Source organism: Papaver somniferum, unplaced genomic scaffold (assembly GCF_003573695.1).
Source record: "Papaver somniferum cultivar HN1 unplaced genomic scaffold, ASM357369v1 unplaced-scaffold_54, whole genome shotgun sequence".
Taxonomy (NCBI): domain Eukaryota; kingdom Viridiplantae; phylum Streptophyta; class Magnoliopsida; order Ranunculales; family Papaveraceae; genus Papaver; species Papaver somniferum.
Genome location: NW_020648082.1, coordinates 377,477 through 397,526, shown reverse-complemented (window position 1 = coordinate 397,526; position 20,050 = coordinate 377,477). Strand labels below are relative to the sequence as shown.

Here is a 20,050-nt window from a genome sequence, read left to right as displayed (position 1 = left end):
TTTAATTGGGTCTGTGTTTTTCAATTGAAAAGCACTAAAATTTGGAAAACAGGATACAGCTAACCGAACTAACAGTTCGGTAACCTGTGAAAAATTCTCTGTCACCGGACTGGGTTTTCGGCAACCTGCAGAATGATACCAGATTACCGAAGATATATTTCGGTTACCTCGTAACATTTTTTCTGGTTACCGAACCTCTCTGTAGGCTGAAGCACAATCCTTCATCCATAAAGGCTAAATTTCGGTTACCTCATGTATTTGTCTTGTCACCGAACTCCGTGTTCGGTTAGCAGATCATTATTTTTAACGTCACCGAAATCTTCTCTGGAGACTCAAAATTTTGGTATTGCACATGTTGGAAAAGTCATTCTCTTGATGGAGAAATCACATAGACCAACTCTTAGGTTTGTTTTGGAGTGTTTTTGGAATCATATATATAATCATTTTGTCTGTGAGCCTTCAACAAAAAGTTCGGTTACCTTATCTATTTATCATGTAACTGAACGTTTTGTTCGGTTAGCAGAGCATTATTTCAAAGGTCACTGAAATCTTCTCTGGAGACTCAAATTTTGGGTATTGCACATGTTGGAAAACTCATTCTCTTGATTCAGATTTCACATAAACCAACTCTTAGGTTTGTTTTGGAGTGTTTTTGGAATCGTATATATGTTCAGTTTGTCTGTGAGCCTTCAACAAAAAGTTCGGTTACATCATCTATTTATCATGTAACCGAACGTTTTGTTCGGTTAGCACAACATTATTTCATAGGTCACCGAAATCTTCTCTGGAGACTCAAATTTTGGGTACTGCACATGTTGGAAAACTTATTCTCTTGATTCAGAAATCACATAGACCAACTCTTAGATTTGTTTTGAAGTGTTTTTGGAATCGTATATATGCTCAGTTTGTCTATGAGCCTTCAACAATAAGTTCAGCTACCTCATCTATTTATCATGTAACCGAAAGTTTTGTTCGGTTAGCACAGCATTATTTCATAGGTCACCGAAATCTTCCCTGGAGACTCAAATTTTGGGTATTACACATGTTGGAAAACTCATTCTCTTGATTCAGAAATCACATAGACCAACTCTTAGGTTTGTTTTGGAGTTTTTTTTTTGAATCGTATGCTCAGTTTGTCTGTGATCCTTTAACAAAAAGTTCGGTTACCTCATCTATTTATCATATAACCGAACGTTTTGTTCGGTTAGCATGACACTATTTCATAGGTCACCGAAATCTTCTATGGAGACTCAAATTTTGGGTATGCACATGTTGGAAAACTCATTCTCTTGATTCAGAAATCACATAGACCAACTCTTAGGTTTGTTTTGAAGTTTTTCTGGAATCGTATATATGCTCAATTTGGCTGTGAGCCTCCACAAAAGAGTTCGGTGACTACTTGTATTTGTCTTGTAACCGAACTGTGAGTTCGGTTGGATCGCAAGTTTTTACCTGCTAACCGAACTTGTAATTTTGAAATTTAAATGTCCTTTAGCTGACACAAATATAGTACATCATTTTAAAACTATGTACTATACATCAAGTAACGTCTAATAGCCGTTATACACCCAACTGGTATATATATGTGTTACATAGTTATCATTTTGTTACAAACAAACCTAAAAATGGCAGCTTCCACTCCTAAATTTACTCTACATGAAGATCTTTCTCTTTGCAAAAACTACATATTATACTATCCAAAGAGGGGTGAAGAACGGAGAATGGATGGTATTATGAGTCAAAATTATTGGGGGAAAATTCATGAGAAATTCTGCTCCGACACAACAAACCCTTATAACCGTGATGATATATCTTTGTTCATTCGATTTGGAAAGATTAAAGATAGAGTTGTGAATTTTGTGGCTTTATTTCGTATTGTAAGGCGGTATCGACTTAGGGGTGAAGGATTTGACGAAATCATTTTAACATCAAAAAACGAATGGCAAAGATGGAAGAGAAAGGATTTCAAATATGAATATCATTTCCGCCTTCTTAAAGACTTTTTCATAACGCGTTTCGAATATTAGATGGTATGTAATTTTATTTTGGAAGATCATGTACAAGCTCGACATTGTCTTGTAATTTGAAAACGTAACCGAACTTCTGTCTGGTATAGTTCGGTGTGGTCCTGTAATGTTATCTCCTAACCGAACTTGTGTTTCGTACAGTTCGGCATTGTCCTGTAGTTTCTTTTCCTTACCGAACTTCAATGTCAAATTCATCAGTTAATATTTTAGACTTTTGAACTAAAGTTCGCTAACCTGGTATTATTCATTAATGTAACCGAATAACAATATTTTGATAGCTAACCGAACGGTTGTTCGGCAATGTCGATAAAAATACATCTTAACCGAACTATGATCTGGCAGATACACAAAATACTAACATTTACTCAAAAAATAATACAACTCTTCAAAAAACATAATATTCCATTGATAAGCATACTTAGTTCCATTTCATGTGTCATTTAATCATCCGCAAGTTCAACTAAACCTTCATGTACAATTTCTTTTGAATTTTTCAAAGCATTCCACATCTCCATGTTAGGCTCATACATGATACACCAACCCAACATTATATCCGGATTAAATGCAGGCCAATAAGAGGTTCCACATATTTAAGGCAATGGACAATCAGGTTTTAACCGGAGGCATATAAAGTGGTTGTTGTTAATCAATGCCATCACACATCTCCTTCGTTTGAGTTTTTCAATACATACGTCTGTTTTCGGGGTGAAGGTGAAACTAGCATGTTTTGTGAAATAATGAACCACACAATTGAATGCATCGGAGATTAAGTGTCCACATATTGGCATGCTCATCCAAAAATCCGATGCCATCGGATGGCCCCCATGAAGACGACGTTGATACCTAAAAAATTGCTCATTGAGACTACCTTCACCATCCCACAACATTGTCTTGTAAAAGGCCGGATTCTCCTTTAGTTTGGACAACAACCTTTGCACACCCATTATTTCGCTTCGCACCTTCAATGAAAGGCCCAACTTGTTGATTGACAACATGAAAACCACAATTACCATCCGGAGGAACGTCTTCGGTGGAAATAACGTATTCTCTAATGTATAGAGGTAGCTCATTCAAATAGTATTTATTTGGGGGATCAAGCTTCACGTCTAGGGAAAATGGTTGGATGGGGCACATTGGAGACTTAAGCTTCACGTCGACGGAAGATGCTTGGCTTGGTTGTGATGGATACATCGGACCTTTTTTCTTCAAATCTCGCTCGCTTGTTTCTCCTTTCTCCTCAATACTCCTACCCCTTTTTTTGGTTGTATCCAAATACATTGTCGCGGTATACTCATGGGCACAAGGATCTCTAGTATTTGTGTTTTTCTCACTTTTCTTCTTACGTAACACCTTTGCATATTCTCTTAGTTGCTTTTTAGTTTCTTTTTTGATTGATCTACCTTTGGGTTTGCCTTTTGACTATTCATAAACATTCTCCGCAGTTTGTGGATATATGATTTTCTTCATGTCATCCCAAAATATTTGTTTTTGGAGCTTTTTCATGCCACGATACATTTCTAGTACGGTTCTACCCATTTCGTGATCACCAAACTCTTCCCCGGCTTCTTCTCCCTTTGGAGGAGGGATGAAACTTAGATGCTTCCAAAATGGATCAATTTCGCTTAAAGGGATTACGCCATGCTCGTAGTTGATTATCGTATGGCAACAATCTAGTCCCATAGACTTATTCATGTTACATACACACACCTCGTCCAGCTTGGTTTCCCACTTCTCAATCAACTCGACTTCTATAATCAATAACTTCATACATTGTCGAGATACGTTGTAATAGATTCCCTTGAACAATGTGTTGTCAGCATATTTTCCGTTCATATTGAATATACGGCTTTTTTGGAACTTCTCTTTAATTCTATCAATGTCGCGCTTGAAGTAATTTTCCATAGCATTCCACACGGTTACGAAATTATCAACACATCCAAAGAGATTATGCTTCAACCGATGGTGATCCGACTCAACTAAACTTGTCGCTTGATTTCCCAAGTGTTTATATTGGTTAGTATAAGCATTAACGAACTTCTCTTTGTATGGTTCCAACCATTGGCGAAGAACATACGACACAACACCGGGGTAATCTGGAGTATCCCAATGGGCAATGAACTCCGCAAGATTTAGATGATACTCTTCCTCGGTAAGAGGCCAACACAATGATTCCCATTCACCGTTGAAAGCAACCCATTTAGCGTAATTTGTTTCGTATTTTTTTTTCGAGTTCCTCTTTTGCATCCGCTCGTTCATGTTCTGGTAGCATCTTAATCTCTTCATATCTTTTTTTCTTGGGTGGACAAATTATTGGCTTGCACCTATTTACCAAATTACACCATATATGGAACGTACAAAGCATATTATGTGCATGTGGGAACACTTTCTCTATTGCATTCATCAATGCGACATCATTATCCGTCACTATAACCCCGGGAATATCATCACCTCGGAAGATTACCTTAACTTGGTTTAGTGCCCAAATGTAACTAGGTTCTTGCTTATCCCTTAAGAAACAAAACGCCACGGTAAACGATGACTTCGTCGAAGTACTCCCAACAATATTCAACAATGGCATCTCGTACTTGTTCCTCTTATAAGTGTAATCCATTATTATAACTTCATAAAAGCATTGAGCCAATTGAACACTTGTCAGATGCGCAATAAAAAGTTGTGTTATCTCTCCTTCCGAATCCACATCCTTTTGAATCGCGTAGTTTTTCTCTTGGGCAAAAAAAAAACAATTGTTGCATTACTTGTCTATCTCTCCATTCCTTCCTTCTAATTGTCTCAATTGCATTGTAAATTATGGACAAAGATGAGTGGTTATCCTTGTTATCCTCTTTTAGTATTTGGAGCTTTTGAAGCGGTGAAATACCCATTGTTCTCATTTTAGCTACCTTGTCCATCTCTTTAGGAGTTAGCTTTGCCGCCATGAAATGTCCTTCAAGATGCTCCGGACGAGGATGATTATGACAACCTTGCATAACCTTGTAGAGAACCCATCCACCCTTATCTTCGTTGTAATTAAATGCAAGCTTGAATGGGCAACGAATCTTCTTTGATAAAGTTTTGTTCTTCCTATTTGTCTTTCCTTTATAAACATAACCCTTCCTCTTGTGGCTTTTATCGGAATCACCGCTTCTCTCACAAACCATTTCAAAGCGAGTTTTGCTTTCTCTCCCATTCAATACTAGTACGCACATGTCTTTTTGTGCATGTTGTCTAGCCCAACTCTTTGCATCTTCCGGATTTGTGAATACCAAGCCATTCATGTAGTGATGGGATGTGTCATCGTACAAAATACCAACTGAGGAAGGTTGGTTTTCCATTGGTTCTATTGGATCACATGGAACCTACAAGTAATAGCACAACGTAAATACCATAAACAATTAACACTTAAAGTTCGGTAATCTGAATTTTTTTATCGACCCTACCGGACAACAAGTTCGGTTATGTAGTTTCCAGAAATAAAAAGTTGACTAAACCGAACTCAAAGGTTCGGTTAGAAAGTTTGTATTTATTTTTTTTGCGACATTACCGAACATAAAGTTTGGTAACAAAAGTGTTCATATCGACTGAACCGAACAATGCACTGTAAACTCTATAAAAATAGTTACATGTTCTGGAAAAACATAACCGAACTCTAAAAAACCACCATTAATATGTAGTTCGGTTACCTGCGTCTGCTAACTTTAGTAACCGAAATCCACATTAAGAATAGTTCGGTTACCTTGCAAGCTAAATTTGGTAACCTAACTAGGTTGACCTAACCGAAATTTTTCCAGAAATTTTGAGTTTGGCCATATTTTTACACAATTCAAGCTACATTAACTAAATATGAGGTATACCTGAGTACCCATAGCTTCATCTTCGGGTTGTGGTTTAGAAAATCCATCATTTGTTGGGATAGCTTGAGTTTGAGGCAAAAAACTTTCATCATCTAACAAATAACTCATTTCCGGATCATTAGAAATATTGACAAATACCCTATGAGGTGAAGGGGGTTCTGATTCTCAGGATGAGGCATCATCACATGAATCACCCAAATCATAATTACTAAACTCAAAAATTTTTTTTTGGGTTCACCCATCTTCTTCATATTTTCTTCTTATGAAAACGTTTCATTTCGCTATGGACCCCATCAGAGACCCATTGATATATTCAACAGATATTGACCAAAAAGTGTCTTAACGAAAAAGAAAAGAAGGTAGGTCACTTCCCAAGTATTAGAACCCAGACCAGAAAAAAATCTCAGAATCAATTTTTGAAAATCAAATCAAAACCCTAGTTTTTTCATCAGAATGTTTAGGAACCAGTACGACACAGATGTAACAACATGGAGTCCAGCCGGGAGATTATTCCAGGTGGAGTACGCCATGGAAGCAGTAAAACAGGGTTCAGCAGCTATTGGACTTAGATCTAAAACTCATGTTGTCTTAGCAAGTGTTAACAAATCTAATTCTGAATTATCTTCGCATCAGAAGAAGATATTCAAAGTTGATAATCATATCGGTGTTGCGATTGCTGGTCTTACTGCTGATGGTAGAGTTTTGTCTAAATATCTTAGATCTGAATGTATCAACTATGGATTCACTTACGAGTCTCCTCTTGCTGTTGGGAGATTGGTTGTTCAGTTAGCTGATAAAGCTCAGGTATCTTTCTTTGTTTAACCTACCGCTTTTGTTTCGATTAAGTAATTTTTATGAATTGAGGTTTATTTAGTTTTGATTTTGTTTATGTTTAGAATTTGAGAAATTAGGGTTCATTTGATTTGGTTAAGTATCTTTATGAATTGATTGCGCTAATTGCTTTATTTTTTTTAATTATTTAGGGTTTGTTTAGTTTTGATTTTATGGAGGCCTGTTTAGGTTATTAAGTTTATGATTTCAAGTTGGAGAAAATTAGGGTTCATTTGATTTGGTTATAATTTTATACTGATTGAACCTAAGGTTAAAGAATTGGGGTTCCAAAGAAGTGGTTATAATTTGTTGGAGGTGAATACCAGGCATCTACAATAAATATGGCACAATGTGCACCAGATGTGCGAGCATTATAACCAGAAGTTACTCTTGAACATGCTTAATAGGTTTATTAAGCTTTAGTACTAATTTGTAAGAGTTATTAAAATATAAATAATTCTTTAGTCCTGAGAGCACTTTCGGGCTCCAGGTGTCTAAGATGCTGAATGTGTGGGAGTAGGATTGATAAGACACGGTAGCATCTATGAGATCATTCGAAATCAGCATGTTTAAGAAAACAAGATTTCAGATGAACTGTCTCGCCTCTCCATTGTTTTGTTTGACTGAGGTAGAGTAGATACTTTTTCTTTTTTTTGGATTTTCAAGTGTGCGACCCTTTTTGAAATATTGAGGACCTTTTGTTCAGATTCAACTGAACTTCGTTCTGTACATTGGTTGTCATAGTTTTTTAATCATTGAAACCTTAGTGTATTCATGTGGTTCAAGTTCTCTCGGATAATGTACTCTCGAGTTTGAAGCTTTCCGAATATTTGATGCTAATTAGAGAACTATGGCTACAATCGTGGAAACGACTGATTAACTTATGACGCTGCCTTACCATTTGAGAATAAATATTTTCCCTTTCTTTTCTTATATGTTATGAACACAAGAAGTTACTCTAACCAGAGGCCTCCGTAAGCTTATAGAGTTATGTACATTTAGGTAGTTCTTTCATTGGTTTTGGTTATTGAAATTGAAATTGTTTCCAAACTTCAACAATTTAGATATTTGATCGGTTGAGTAGTGTTGAGCATATCACCACTTGATTGTGAAATTATATCCGATCTTTATATCCAATCTTCAGAATTTTTAGATATTGGATTGCTAAGAATTAGGATCATTATCAACAGTCTTCAGAAGAGTGAACTATGATAACTAGGAAGAAACAGAGGCAGCTGATCCTAGCAGATTACTTTGAGATAGATAATCTTGCTGATGAACATTAAGTTTAGTAACCTTGTAAAGCAGTACATCTCACAATCGATTAGTGTTTCGTACATACCCAAAGATTACAATTAGTGTAGGTAGTAAACTCACATGAACTAAAGGCATACATATTACATTCACAGATACTGATATCATGAAGTTTTTGCTCATTAAACCTTTCTCATGGAATGGGAATCAGTGATATTGCTGTTTAAATGCTTAATCTTCCTTTCCAGAATTGAAATTTTAATTTTCCAAGAGGTCAACTTGTCTACCCTTGTTGTCTACCCTTGTTAAGTGTACTTGAATATCCTGACAATTGCTTGTTTGTTTGCTAATAGGGCATACTTTCCTCACTCCCTTGGCAGGGTAGTGAACCTCCATCTTATGACCAGCTATTATTTCGTTCCTAAAGATTTCTTTGTTGAGCTGTATTTTCTTTTATCTTTGTGTTGTCATATGGAAATAGTAGTCATAGTAGTCTGAGCATTATATATGATTAGCTTAAACTACACGATGGACAATGAACTAGTACAAACTGTGCTTGTAATGTCTTGCTTAACAGGGTTCTCTATGCTCCAAGTGTATTGTTAATTCTCTTTCTTGCAGGTTTGCACCCAGAGGTCATGGAAACGTCCATATGGTGTTGGTCTGCTTGTAGGAGGATTGGATGAATCAGGAGCACACCTCTACTACAATTGCCCAAGTGGGAACTACTTCGAATACCAGGCCTTTGCTATTGGGTCTCGCTCGCAGTCTGCTAAAACTTACTTGGAACGCAAATTTGAGTCCTTTGCCAACTCTTCCCGTGATGATCTGATCAAAGATGCACTCTTTGCAATCAAGGAAACTTTACAAGGAGAGAAGCTAACAAGTTCAATCTGCACTGTTGCTGTTGTTGGTCTTGAAGAGGATTTCCACATTTTGGATCAGAAAACTATACAAGAGTTTATCGAGTTGTTAGAAATAAGGGAAGAGGCGCCCGTGCAAGAAGAAGCTGGTCAGGATGGTGGTGCAGTTATGCAGGAGGACAGGAGTCCAGAAGTGCCTCCTCCAGCTCCAATGGACATTGGAGATCTGTAAGAGAAGCGGTTGCATTGCTTTGAAGGAGGACTTCGATAGTTTCTTTCACGATTGTATGGAGGACAAGATATACTCTCCTTTTGTTTCCATGGTTCCATTGTTCTTTTTACCTACCTCATTTTTTGGAGAACAATTAGAACCTCGCCCCGATTGTAAAAAGTAGTTACGAGATAAAACTGTTGGATTTTTCTAACGAATTGCGCAAATGTTAAAACAACAAAGGGGTACTGGAGTTTTTACCTGATCATAAATCTTTTTAATTTAACATAATGATATCTTGACAAATGAAGTTTTTGGGCTTCTCTTCTTTTTTTCTTTTTCTCAGACCAGCAATTTTTTCACCCAAGAGGGCCAAATCAATTACAAAATACAGTTCAGAGTACTGAACTGAGAACTGGAAGGCGATAAAGCTACAGAAAACGAAAATATAACATATCAGACCATTCTAAATCTGGCAGGAAAGGAGGTGTTGATTTGAAAGCAGAAATTGCAGCACTTGAATCAGATTAACCCAGGATGTCACTAAATCTTCTCTGACCAACCCACCCCAAACCAAACAAGAACTGCAAGGATTTCTGCACTCCAATTAGTAACACAGCCAATTCCTCGTGCAACAACACCAGCTACCACCCCTAAAAAAATTCTCGCGGTGAATCCAAAACCTGCAGGACATGGATTTCCATAAGTCAAAATCAATCGTATGCAACATCTCCATCTCCTCAAGGAGGGAGGGAGGGGCCTTTTATCTTTTGAAGTACTCTGACGTCTTGTTCTTGCAATCATTTCTGGTAGCTACGCATGATGAGAAAACTTACATTAGTGGCAGAGGCGGCGGCAAGACCATGGTGAATGGCAACAGTAGCGGCAAGACCATGCTTATACTAATCATGGTGAAGCTTCAGAATGTGTTTGAGCACAATAATGTTCATTGACGCGTATAAGCAAAGTGACTAATACAAAGAGAAAGGCATACTTTTCTCAGGTTTTCAAAATGCCAAAATCGTACTATCACTGATATCCTAGAAACTATATCCAACTTTCTCCTCGTGAAGAACTCCATACTTCTTTCGTCGGTTTTCTCGGGTGGAATAAGAAATATGGGCTCCAGGGTGGACACTAGTATAGGATAGGCGAAGACTTGAACCTTGATAATTCCAAACATAATATCCTGTGTTTCTACTTTCATGATTTTAATCATTCTTAAATCTTAATGTGACACGACTACTGCATGTGCAAAGAAAGACCAGAGTAACCAAGTCCTTCAGGATCTCCAAGTTAGCAATATCTCAACAGAAATGGTGTGGTTCAGTTTTAGAAATGCAAAATGCAACTGTTGCCTGAGTTGAAGCAACCAAATGCACAAGTAAATTGTTCATAAACTTGGAGGTGCTGACAAAAGAAATTCATTATATGATTTTTCAGCATACCCTGATAGAAGATTCGTAGCATCTGATGGTGCATGAAAGAAACTAACATTGAGATCATGAGCAACTGCAGCAGTATTTGCAAAATCACTAACATTAATTTTAATGATTCGCAATAGAATTGACTGTAGCAGTGTTGTAAAATCGGCCAATAGAATGGCGACAATAGCAGTGATCACCGAGTATCAATAACCGGCTACCACGACAAAGCAGTTGCACACCAGCAAAGTGATTATGCTAAGTTCAAAGATCTGTATTTTAAGAATGAATCAACTGGTAAATTCTCGATCTCCCTCTCATCCTTAATAATAATTCCAGTTAGATTACATTTGATCTCTCCTCTAGGCTGTATCCATATGTATTTAAGCAGTCTCCTCATGGGACACTCAGTTGGTTTCATTAAAATCTAACAACCTGTTTCTCTCTCACCGACTAATGGAAATCTAGCATTTAACTATTCAGCAACCTACTCCGGTACCGACATCTAGCCAATAAAGGCTGCACAAGGAAAACTAGATTATTCTAAAAACTTCGCAGCTACGTTCTTATAGTAGCTGGATGACCTTTTTATCATCCAAACATCCAGTTGTTGGGTGATGGAGTTACAAATGTTTGTGAGACTTACTTCATTCATGATTTGCGGTTTAAATGCTTTAAAATTCAGATTCCGGGAAGTTATGCAGCTTAAACAAATTGTTGTACAAGGAGATAAAAGACAGGATCAGATCAGATACCTTTTCGAATTCAGAATTTTCGTTCTTCTGCTTTTAACCTCTGCTAAAAAGAAACGAAACAGAAAATGCATTAGCATATTAGAAGAGATCAGCCAACATAGAATAACTGAAAGCGACAAGACGAGAATCTAAGAAGGAATTGAAGATTTACTGCTGCATATAAGAAGTACCTTTTCAGGATCTGCAATGGCCTCGTGGTTTGATCCAGTATACACCCATCTCCAATAGATACATTGCCAATTCACAGTACTCGGTAATATAATTTATAAATAGTACTCTTATAAGAATCTTGCATTTAGCAAGTGAACTTTGTTGTTGAACTAGTTGGTACAATATAGATACAATTATCAAGAGGTTACAGCTCAGCGGTGTCCTGCACTGTATAATAAGGTGCAGAAGCAGAAAGTAATTGTGGTACTAGAAAAATCATACACAAGCTGGAGCATCGAAATGCGGGAAGGCAATGAAGGCAATGGATAAAGGAATAATAAGTACAGGGGAATTTATGTCGACAAGAACAGGATTCAAACTCGGGATATCTCCATTCTGTGCAAGTTCTAACGGGTTACCATTCAGAAACATAGTTTGGCTTCTTAGGTTACCGTCCATCGGAGTTAAATGGTATTCTTCTCTTGATAATGCTCCGTATGATGCTTTTCTTCCAAGCCATGAAACTGTTCTCTTAAGACCATGCATGAAAGATTTTTGTTGCTGATCTCCTACAACCAAGTTGAGGTTTATATTGTTACGAACTCTGATTTGATATTCGGTATGGTTGCTTAGATTGATCAGAAGTAAGGTTATGCCCGCCTGTAAAAAGACAACGACCGAGAAAAAAATGAAACATTAAATACATATCTATAGGGGTGTTGGCAGCAAATATGGATGACCAACATACAACATTCTCTTTCTAAGCGATGTTAGACATATTGAAAAAAGAAAAATATGAGGCTCACTTTTTCCTTTGAACAATGAGCATAAACACGTAAGTGCGCTGAAGCATCGCTATCAACTGAAAGAACTCTTTTACCCATAAGCCGATGCCACAGAAGTGCACTACTCGTATCAAATTCATCCAATCAAAAAAAGTATGAAAATAAGATGTCTTCATGCTGAGCAAAAGAAAATAACTATTTCTATCTGCGTGATAATTTTTAAACATGTTTACCTGTAGTAATCAGGGTTGGGAACAAATGTGGTTGTGTTGAGGAGACCATAGTTCCCGCCAATTAAAGTTTGTCTACAATATACCTTTGTTTCGTACTTGGATGACATTCCAAGCTGATCTAAGTACCTGAAATGTATATAAAATTGTCGTAAACTCGAACAGCGCATCGACAAGAGAATTTAAAACTGATTAAAAAAACTCGAGATAAAGAAGACACACAGAGAAACAACTTAATCCAGTTTACCAGAAGCTATTGACAAATCTACTGGACACATGACGACCACCACTATTGTAGGCTCCTCCAGCTTCTCCAACCCAGGCAGAAGCCCAAGGACCATGTCTTTTCATTGTTTGCTGAAGATTGACGAAAGTTCCAGCAACCCTATTCAAATGATAGGGATCCAATATCTTACTCACAAGATGGGGATCATCACCTAGAGAGAGATAGAGGAAATTTATTGGCTCAAAGAGGCAAGATAAATAAAATAAACCAAAGGTCTTTCTGTGGAATGAAGGAAACCGTAAATGATTTACCCACCAGGGCCCAGATTGTATAGATGATGTGTCAGTGCATTGACTGTGTTTAGCCCGGATACATCAAGACACCTTGCATACCATTTCAGATCAAAGAATCCTCCTGGTGCTAGAAGCAATGGTTTGACGTCGGAGTTCTTGTATAAATCATTGATGATAGATTTAAGGTTGATTAAATCTTCTCCGTACTGTGTGGCACCAACACTAGCACCAACTCCATTTCCACTCAGCTCGTTACCTTCAGCAGGAATTTGAATGTGGTTGGTCTGAGTAAATTACTAAATGCAATCAAGGACATCAAAGTTAGACACGATGCTTTCATCAAGTGTTATTACCAAATTCCCATGAATCGATATGGTATCCTTTGGAGATAGTGTATTTGATGAAATCACGGGCATTACTTGAGTTCCAAGCACCTCCCCAAGCACCTTTTCCGGTTTTGTGCCTCCCATAAAGTGCATTAAGTCCAAATGTTATTATGGCCCTACAAACGCAAGATTCAAATACCCAACCAGTATCAGTTTTCTATGCATGTTCCTTCATTAAGTACGGACATACATACCATGAAGAAAGAAACGGTTAGAGCATAAAGACATCAGTTGCTTGTTTATAATGGGTGTTATTGGAGCAAACATCTTTTAAGATCGAAAGTAGTCAAGGATCAACAGCTTGTACGATATTCTTTTGCTCTTTTCATACATCACAAAAATAGAAACATAGAGCTGCAATGGGATATCTAATTTCTAAATGGGTATCTTTTCTCTCTAGAAAACTCTAACATGATTAATCAGAAATAACTTTCTAGACATTCTCCTGAATGCTAACTATTTTGCAAACATGTTATCAATGTTCTCAAGAAGATAATAAAGTCAAAAGCATTGTAAACAACAGTCTTCAACATTCAGATGAACATGACAAATGCTTTCTGCTAGCATAACTACATAAGAAGGTAAATGGATGTAAGAATAGGCAAGTAACAGCCCAAAAGTTAAAATCTTACCCTGTCTTAGCAAGTAAGTCGTTGAGCTCGTCCCATCTATTCATGTGTAAACAACCTTTGGAAAATCCAAACAGGCCATCTATTTTTTTGAAAAATGGATGAGCATGACAAGGATAATTCAAGGCGCCCACGTCATAGATAACTTGGTCTTGCAGAGATCCTCCGATTCTTATTCTCAAATGATCGAACGCTATTACAGAACACAACCATAAACGACACAATCAACAATACAAAATCATAAACCTCAGAAATTTTTTGTCAAGCATATGAAACAACAAATATAAGTTGATGTCTTTATACATCAGCCAACTTTGAAACAACAAAATGAGCACAAATCATGACTGCGTGGGCAACTCAAAAGGAAAGAATATGCACCTCTTATGGCCTTGGCGAGCAGCGGATGAGACAAGTTCTAAGAAGTAAGAATAACAAAACAAAATATCAGTTGTGTTGTATACCGGACGTCCTTAGACTTACAAAAGCAATTAAGCTCTCTAACAATGAATTCTTACCAGGGATAAGGCAGTGGACTCTCCCCATGGACAACGGTTGTAGTTACACTTATCTGATGGCCACCAATCGATAGTAGCACAAACAAAATGATCATCAGTCTCAGCAACCTTTGTAGCACCCCTAACAACAACTGTTGCATATGCAGTTTCTTGAGCAAAAATCACAGGGAGACAACACGCCATATACATAACCAAAGGCACCCAAAAAGCCATCACTAGACAACAATCCACAATTCCTCGAGACACTACTCAATCAATTTAGCTGCAGGAAAACGATTTCAGTCAGTTACAACTGATTTGCATAATTTTAATCAAATTTTTATCCAGAACAGTTCATTACTGCAATTTCCAGATTTAGAAGAACATCCAAATTTCAGTTTTTCCTTTTGTTTTGTTTTGTTTGGAAGTAATCAAATCAATCTTGATCTCCCCTTCATATATGAACAAAACCCATTTCATAAAATTCCACTAAAATCCATTTGCATCTAATTTATAACAATATCCAAACAAACAAACAAAACAAGCTAATCTTTATCCTCAACCTCAAAAACGTAAAGGAAATGGATTCACATGATTTGTACAATCAAATTCAAGAATTCAACAAGATTGTTACCTGATAAGCAGGAAATTCAGCATCTGAAATTTGAAATGAGAATCCACTGTAGAGAGAATTTGGAGCTGCTGCTTTGTGTCACTGTCTCTTTACATTCCGTTTCTTGTATTTTAATCTTATTTCCAACAACTAATCAATCTAAGCAAGGGACTGTTGTTGTCTCAACACATGGGCAATCTTCAATCTTTGTCGGATAGAGTAAGAATTATGCAACGTATTTTATTCTTATTTTAACAATAAATAATATAATATCATTATGGATAGTGCAGCTGAACCGTTCACTAAAAAAGTAACTCTAATTTCTAAAAGCAAAAGGTGGTAAAAGAAAACCAAATTAAAAATGTAAATCACAACAGGCTGATTGGGGTGTTTAAGGCTCGGCTACGTTTTTTTTTTCTTTTAGAAAAAGAGGATAACCTCGTTGCATTGATAAGAAATTACCATAATTTTCAAAAGAAGAATTACGATATGTCGTTACATCATCATTCCATGACTGAATGTTTAAATAAGTTAACATTGTCCATAGGCTTTCGTCTATCCAGTTATGTTTTACAACAAATTTATTACAAAAGACCGCTAGTTTAGCTGCCCAAATTATATCGGTTCTTCTTACAAAGTTAAAGTCCTTCACTAAGAAGTTTATATCAAATTTTGAGTTGTTTCCAAAGTCTGCAATGATCCTGTATCTTTGTTTTCTTGCTTCTGCGTACTTTTCTATCAGCAACATGAGAGTTGGTTGCGAGTCACTTCTGAAAGATATGGTGTGTCCACTCCATTTGTGGCCCACTGAAAAGCCGCCTCCGCTCTTGCCTTCTCTATTTCTCCTGTAGTTGAGCAATCTACAACCCTCTAGCTTCTCTGATTCTCCCTGTATGATCAATCAAAGATAGCCCAATTCCAGTCTTAAGAAAACATCATTGTGAAAGCGATATTAATTTTCAAATGTATGTTTCCTATTTTCTCCTCAACCTGTTGAGTAGAGATTGTCAGCACCTCATCATTATTTGGGTTATAATACAGAGATTTCGGTTCTGCTCGGCTCGGTTTGGTTTTTTCTCAAACCAGAACTTACCGGTTTTTAATTTTCCAAACCAAAAACCGAACCATTAATCAATGGTTTCGTTTTTTACTTTTACCATTGGATTACGGTTTCGGTTTAACCATTATTTTGTCGATTTCATCTAACTGATATAGTTGAAAAAAGAAAATACATATACAAAAAAATAAATGAAAGATTAAAATATAATTACACATTAGAATTAAATAAAATCAAATATAGCTTTTATAGTTTAAATCTATCAAGAATGCATAACACGGTTTGGCTAACTTAGCCTATGTAAGTGGTGGCCAAGATTTGTCTGAAGAAGATAAACCTACGGCCATGGTTTGTTCAACTAAACTATTATGAATGTTTTATTGATTAGTATCTCATTAATTTCTCATAATGAATGATTAATTATTTTTCATTATAAATGTCCCTTGAATTCATCTAATAGATACATATTTTTATTAGTAAATTGTCTATTATAAGTCGTTATGCAAATAGTGACGAACATAGAATGAATCTTTGTATATGCCAAAGTATTGATCATTCCCTGATCCATATTTTATGTATATACTGCAATGCTCCATAAGTGTTTCTTGTGTTGAGCATAAGACGATTGAGTTAATCATTCTTTTATGGTTAACATATTCGTAGCTCCGTAAGTTCTCTTATGTCGATCATGTTCAATTAAGTTGATCACTTTTGTGTTTAATTTGATTGTATATTCCGATTAAATTAATCATGGTTTCTCTTGTGGTTAGTTTAATCGAGAATTTTGGATATAAAAAATCATTTATTTATGGTTTTTAGTGTCCAATAAAATCCTTATTTTCTTGCAAAAGTAAGGTCGCTCTTGTTGTTCTCTTGGGAATGACATCAAATGGGGAAGAGTTCTTTTGAACAAAATCGTTTACTACTTGTTGAGGTTTAATTGTGAACTCCTCTCACAAAATCGTACTTTCATGGATACTTCAAGCATCATGTCTTCAGATGGAAAAGATATCAATATGATTGTTAAGCCATCAATCACCAAGGAAAAATAAAAATCTCTAGTGTCTCCATCCTTGAAAAGAAAAAGAAAGAATGTGAGGAAGCCAAGTGCGATTCCTTATAAATCTCAGAAGTTCTCTGATGTTCTTAATAAGTTGAAAGAGACACGAAAGGAGATTCGAAAAATAAAGGCTTGTGTTTTAAGATCTATAGTTTTGATCAAAACTATAGATTTAACCAACAATGCTTATATCCTACCAATGGTTATGTAATCTAAACTCTTATTTCAATCATTGAAACATTCTCAGAGGACGTTATATAGCTGTTATTCACAGATCATTTTTTGTCAGAGCAATTTTCAAAGTGATTGAAACATAACATGACATTCGTCACTAGGTATGAATTTGGCTAAAGCAAAAGCTTACCAACACATATTTCGAGAAATAGATAGGCGAGTTAAACTCGACTCAAAATAGCAAATGTGTATAATCAAAGTCTATATATCAAAACGACTTTTGTCTCAAGATAGGAGATAGAGTAAATAGACTTTTGAGTGATAGATAAGTTCAAGTCTCCACATATCTTTTAGTCGATGAAGTTCCACGAGTTCCTTGAGTAGTCCTTCATCTTGGATGATGATTGCCATGGATTTCTTGAGCTCAAACAAACTTTCTATCCTAGTCCGAGACCTTTATCTATAATAGGCTAGAAATGAAGATTTATAGTTTTGATCACTAACATTGACAAACATGCTTGAGATAGCAACGCATGCGAGTTCGACCGTTCTGGTGGGCGTGCTCATTTTGGTCTAACATTAAACTAATGTCCACAATGCTCTAACATTATTTTATAGGGTTTATTTATTTAAATTCTAAAATTGTTTGAAAAATGATCATTGCAGTATTAATCTTTATGGTTTTCTATATTTCAATATATTATGGGATATGTGTGTTTGCGTCTGTGAATTATTATTGTCCCATATGATGTCAAAAGTTATCTCTTTTATATGTCGATATGCAAGTATTGATACAAGATCGATGAATTTTTGACAAACAAAAGTTAAGCCTATAATGTCAATTTTTGATGGAAGATAGGTTAAAAAAATTTGTTGACAATTGTCTATTATAAGTCGTTATGCAAATAGTGACGAAGATAAAATGAATCTTTGTATATGCCACAGTATTGATCATTCCGTGATCCATATTTTATGTATATACCGCAATGCTCCATAAGTGTTTCTTGTGTTGAGCATAAGACAATTGAGTTAATCATTCTTTTATGGTCAACATAGTCGTAGCTCCGTAAGTTCTCTTATGTCGAGCATGTTCAATTAATTTGGTCACTTTTGTGTTTAATTTGATTCTATATTCCGATTAAATTAATCATGGGTTCTCTTGTGGTTAGTTTAATTGAGAATTTTGGATATAGAAAATCATTTCTTTATGGTTTTTAGTGTCCAATAAAATCCTTATTTTCTTACAAAAGTAAGGTCGCTCTTGTTGTTCTCTTGGGAATGACATCAAATGGGGGAGAGTTCTTTTGAACAAAATCGTTTACTGCTTGTTGAGGTTTAATTGTGAACTCGTCTCACAAAATCGTGCTTTCATGGATACTCCAAGCATCATGTATTCATATGGAAAAGATATCAATATGATTGTTAATCCATCAATCACCAAGGAAAAATAAAAATCTCTAGTGTCTCCATCCTTGAAAATAAAAAGAAAGAATGTCAGGAAGCCAAGTGCGATTCTTTCTAAATCTCAGAAGTTCTCTGATGTTCTTGATGAGTTAAAAGAGACACGAAAGGAGATTCGACAAATAAAGGCTTGTGTTTTAAGATTTATAGTTTTGATTAAAACTATAGATTTAACCAACAATGCTTATATCCTACCAATGGTTATGTAATCTAAACTCTCATTTCAATCATTGAAACATTCTCAGAGGACGTTATATAGCCGTTATTCACAGACCATTTTTGGTCAGAGCAATTTTCAAAGTGATTGAAACATAACATGACATTAGTCACTAGGTAAAGATGAATTTGGCTAAAGAAAAAGCTTACCAACACATATTTCGAGAAATAGATAGGCGAGTTAAACTCGGCTCGAAATAGCAAATGTGTATAATCAAAGTGTATATATCAAAACGACTTTTGTCTCAAGAATAGGAGATAGAGTAAATAAACTTTTGAGTGATAGATATATTCAAGTCTCCACATACCTTTTAGTCGATGAAGTTCCACGAGTTGCTTGAGTAGTCCTTCATCTTGCATGATGATTGCCATGGAGTTCTTGAGCTCAAACAAACTTTCTATCCTAGTCTGAGACCTTTATCTATAATAGGATAAAAATCAAGATTTATAGTTTTGATCACTAACATTGACAAACATGCTTGAGATAGCAACGCATGCGAGTTCGACCGTTCTGGTGGGCGTGCTCATTTTTGTCTAACATTAAACTAATGTCCACAATGCTCTAACATTATTTTTTAGGTTTATTTATTTAAATTCTAAAATTATTTGAAAGATGATTATTGCAGTATTAATCTTTATGGTTTTCTATATTGCAATATATTATGGGATATGTGTGTTTGCGTCTGTGAACTATTATTGTCTCATATGATGTCAAAAGTTATCTCTTTTATATGTCGATATGCAAGTATTGATACAAGATCGATGAATTTTTGACAAACAAAAGTTAAGCCTATAATGTCAATTTTTGATGGAAGATAGGTTAAAATTTTTTTTATTGACAATTGTCTATTATAAGTCGTTATGCAAATAGTGAGAAGATAAAATAAATCTTTGTATATGCCACAGTATTGATCATTCCCTGATCCATATTTTATGTATATACCGCAATGCTCCATAAGTGTTTCTTGTGTTGAGCATAAGACGATTGAGTTAATCATTCTTTTATGGTTAACATAGTCGTAGCTCCGTAAGTTATCTTATGTCGAGCATGTTCAATTAA

The 20,050-nt window shown here is 35.9% G+C and overlaps 2 protein-coding genes across 3 annotated transcripts; one reads left to right on the top strand and one right to left on the bottom strand.

Moving 5' to 3' along the window:
- Positions 1-6,215: 6,215 nt before the first annotated feature.
- Positions 6,216-9,343, top strand: LOC113343129 (proteasome subunit alpha type-1-B-like). Its single transcript, XM_026587428.1, has 2 exons — positions 6,216-6,682; positions 8,585-9,343. The coding sequence occupies exons 1-2, from the start codon at positions 6,332-6,334 to the stop codon at positions 9,056-9,058; spliced, it is 825 nt and encodes a 274-aa protein (XP_026443213.1). The 5' UTR covers positions 6,216-6,331; the 3' UTR covers positions 9,059-9,343.
- Positions 9,328-15,264, bottom strand: LOC113343128 (heparanase-like protein 1). 2 transcript variants are annotated; one of them, XM_026587427.1, is made up of 12 exons: positions 15,044-15,264; positions 14,431-14,692; positions 14,294-14,330; positions 13,919-14,108; positions 13,254-13,402; positions 12,923-13,156; positions 12,629-12,818; positions 12,385-12,510; positions 12,173-12,272; positions 11,387-12,026; positions 11,217-11,259; positions 9,328-9,720 (listed from the first exon to the last, which is right to left on the bottom strand). In XM_026587427.1, exons 2-10 carry the CDS (start codon positions 14,641-14,643, stop codon positions 11,643-11,645), a joined length of 1,623 nt encoding a protein of 540 aa, XP_026443212.1. In that variant the 5' UTR covers positions 14,644-14,692; positions 15,044-15,264; the 3' UTR covers positions 9,328-9,720; positions 11,217-11,259; positions 11,387-11,642. The 2 variants fall into 2 exon arrangements, with proteins under 2 accessions (XP_026443212.1, XP_026443211.1); XM_026587426.1 differs by having other exon boundaries at positions 11,217-11,256.
- Between the last annotated feature and the right edge of the window lie 4,786 nt (positions 15,265-20,050).

Excerpts from the sequence above, each read along its gene's own strand:
- LOC113343129 (XM_026587428.1), top strand. The coding sequence starts at position 6,332 with ATGTTTAGGAACCAGTACGACACAGATGTAACAACATGGAGTCCAGCC. Across the intron at positions 6,683-8,584 it reads AGTTAGCTGATAAAGCTCAG|GTTTGCACCCAGAGGTCATG; the intron begins GTATCTTTCTTT and ends TCTTTCTTGCAG.
- LOC113343128 (XM_026587427.1), bottom strand. The coding sequence starts at position 14,643 with ATGGCTTTTTGGGTGCCTTTGGTTATGTATATGGCGTGTTGTCTCCCT. Across the intron at positions 13,157-13,253 it reads TATCGATTCATGGGAATTTG|GTAACGAGCTGAGTGGAAAT; the intron begins GTAATAACACTT and ends TTCCTGCTGAAG. Across the intron at positions 12,273-12,384 it reads CCCAACCCTGATTACTACAG|TGCACTTCTGTGGCATCGGC; the intron begins GTAAACATGTTT and ends TGATACGAGTAG.